The sequence below is a fragment of the Podarcis raffonei genome, chromosome 11, assembly GCF_027172205.1.
Source record: "Podarcis raffonei isolate rPodRaf1 chromosome 11, rPodRaf1.pri, whole genome shotgun sequence".
NCBI lineage: Eukaryota > Metazoa > Chordata > Lepidosauria > Squamata > Lacertidae > Podarcis > Podarcis raffonei.
Genome location: NC_070612.1, coordinates 53,740,296 through 53,742,467, shown reverse-complemented (window position 1 = coordinate 53,742,467; position 2,172 = coordinate 53,740,296). Strand labels below are relative to the sequence as shown.

At 47.3% G+C, this 2,172-nt stretch overlaps 1 protein-coding gene across 1 annotated transcript; it reads left to right on the top strand.

Annotated features, from left to right (window-relative positions):
- The first annotated feature begins 863 nt into the window (after positions 1-863).
- LOC128423702 (60S ribosomal protein L27-like) lies at positions 864-1,607 on the top strand. The gene is made up of 2 exons (XM_053409139.1): positions 864-1,338; positions 1,487-1,607. The coding sequence occupies exons 1-2, from the start codon at positions 902-904 to the stop codon at positions 1,605-1,607; spliced, it is 558 nt and encodes a 185-aa protein (XP_053265114.1). The 5' UTR covers positions 864-901.
- Positions 1,608-2,172: the final 565 nt, after the last annotated feature.

The following is a 2,172-nucleotide window of genomic DNA, read 5'->3' as shown; positions in this document are numbered from 1 at the left end:
ATGTATTAATTGCATAGAACGAGGTTGCCACTTATTTAATGTTTCTACAGCCCATCACCTGTTATGCCAGCCTTTTATGGGAAGGAGAAGTTTAATGGGATTTTTCCCCCTCCTTTTTTTTCTTTCCTTTTAAATAAATGTTATTGTTCTTGTTTAGTCGTTCAGTCATGTCCGACTCTTCGTGACTCCATGGACCAGAGCACGCCAGGCACTCCTGTCTTCCATGGCCTCCTGCAATTTGGTCAGACTCACGTTGGTAGCTTCAAGAACACTGTCCCACCATCTCGTCGTCCGTCGTCCCCTTCTCCTTGTGCCCTCCATCTTTCCCAGCATCAGGGTCTTTTCCAGGGAGTCTTCTCTTCTCATGAGGTGGCCAAAGTATTGGAGCCTCAGCTTCAGGATCTGTCCTTCCAGTGAAGGAAGGACAGGTACCCTTTAAAAAAATAAAATACAATATTATATTCTCTAGGGCATTACCTTCAAGTTCATCATGAAGAATGTAACCTAAGAGAAGCATGGGCTCAAACAGATATATATTCTAAGGCAGCTTTCACCCACTAGCTAGGGCTGATGGGAGTTGCAGTCCAAAACCTCTGGAGAACACAGCTAGCTTCACTTGAGTTTAAATTCACCTATTTCCTATTCAAACCATCGACAATGTTTCATAGCAGCACTAAGAGTATCATTCCCTCAATTCCACCTCCAGAGCTGTAGGCTGGTCCAGTGCTCGAAGGATGGGGAAAGGGGTAGGAAGGAGGTATCAACTATTTCCCCCCTTAGAAGTCCTAGTGTCAGGAGTAGGTGTCAGGAATAAATCACTGGAGTAAGTGAAGTTAATTCTTTATTAGAAGAAACATGGTGCCTCTTCCGGTGTGGGTGCCATCGCTGCCGCAGTTCCAAGATGGGCAAGTTTATGAAACCAGGGAAAGTCGTCCTTGTCCTCGCTGGGCATTACTCCGGACACAAAGCTGTTATTGTTAAGAATATTGATGATGGCACCTCTGACTGCCCCTACAGCCACACTCTGGTGGCCAGCATCGATCGCTACCCACGCAAAGTGACAGCAAGCATGGACAAGAAGAAGATTGCCAAGTGTTCCAAGATCAAGTCCTTTGTGAAGGTCTACAATTACAACCACTTGATGCCTACCAGGTACTCCGTTGATATTCCCCTTGACAAGACCGTTGTCAACAAGGATGTCTTTAGGGACCCTGCGCTGAAACGTAAAGCCCGGCGGGAGGCCAAAGTGAAATTTGAGGAGAGATACAAGCCAGGCAAGAACAAGTGGTTTTTCCAGAAGCTCAGATTCTCATTTGCACCAATAAATATTTTTGAAAAGCGAAGAAGAAGAAGAAGAAGAAGAAGAAGAAGAAGAAGAAGAAGAAGAGGAAGAAACATGTCAGCTCAGGAGTGCCAGCAACTCTTCATGGCAGGTTTTGCCTCTATGAGGCAATTGTGAAGGCTGAATGTCCCCACCTTCTCACAGCTGCCTAAATCTCATTCCCAAGCAATCTGAGACTAGGGTGACGTGCCTGTCTCTGCTCCTCTCTCTTCATGCCTCTTTTGGTCCTAAGGAGACCAGCGGGGATGGGACCTTGTTGCAGTAGGAGGGGGAGACACCCTGGCTTCTTCACCAGCCTGGCTCATCTCTGCCTCTTGACCTCCTTCCTCTCCTGTTTCTGCCTCTGATTCTGGACTTCTCTCTGCCACAGACTCTCCCTGATCATTAGACTCTGCAACGCATTCAGCTTCTGGTACCGCCACCTTCCAATCTTCTCCCTCTTCCCCCTCTGACCAGGTAGCGTTATCCCACCACCACACCCCAGACTCTGAGACTTCTTCCCTTGGGAGTTCCCCAGCTACTGCCTCCCACTATTCCTCTGTATTCAGCCAGTCCGTAACACCCAGCTATGTGGGGCAATAACCACCACAATGCTTTCATAGTGAGAATCAGGTTCTGCAAACCCTTGTACGGTGGTACCTCTAGTTACAAAGTTAATTCATTCCAGAGGTCCGTTCTTAACCTGAAACCGTTCTTAACCTCAGGTACCACTTTAGCTAATGGAGCCTCCTGCTGCCACCACTGCCACGTGATTTCTATTCTGATCCTGAGGTAAAGTTCTTAACCCGAGGTACTACTTCCGGGTTAGAAGAGTCTGTAACCCAAAGTGT

Coding starts and splice junctions, on each gene's coding strand:
- LOC128423702 (XM_053409139.1), top strand. CDS start 902: ATGGGCAAGTTTATGAAACCAGGGAAAGTCGTCCTTGTCCTCGCTGGG. Junction 1,339..1,486: donor CCAATAAATATTTTTGAAAA/GCGAAGAAGAAG, acceptor ACCTTCTCACAG/CTGCCTAAATCTCATTCCCA.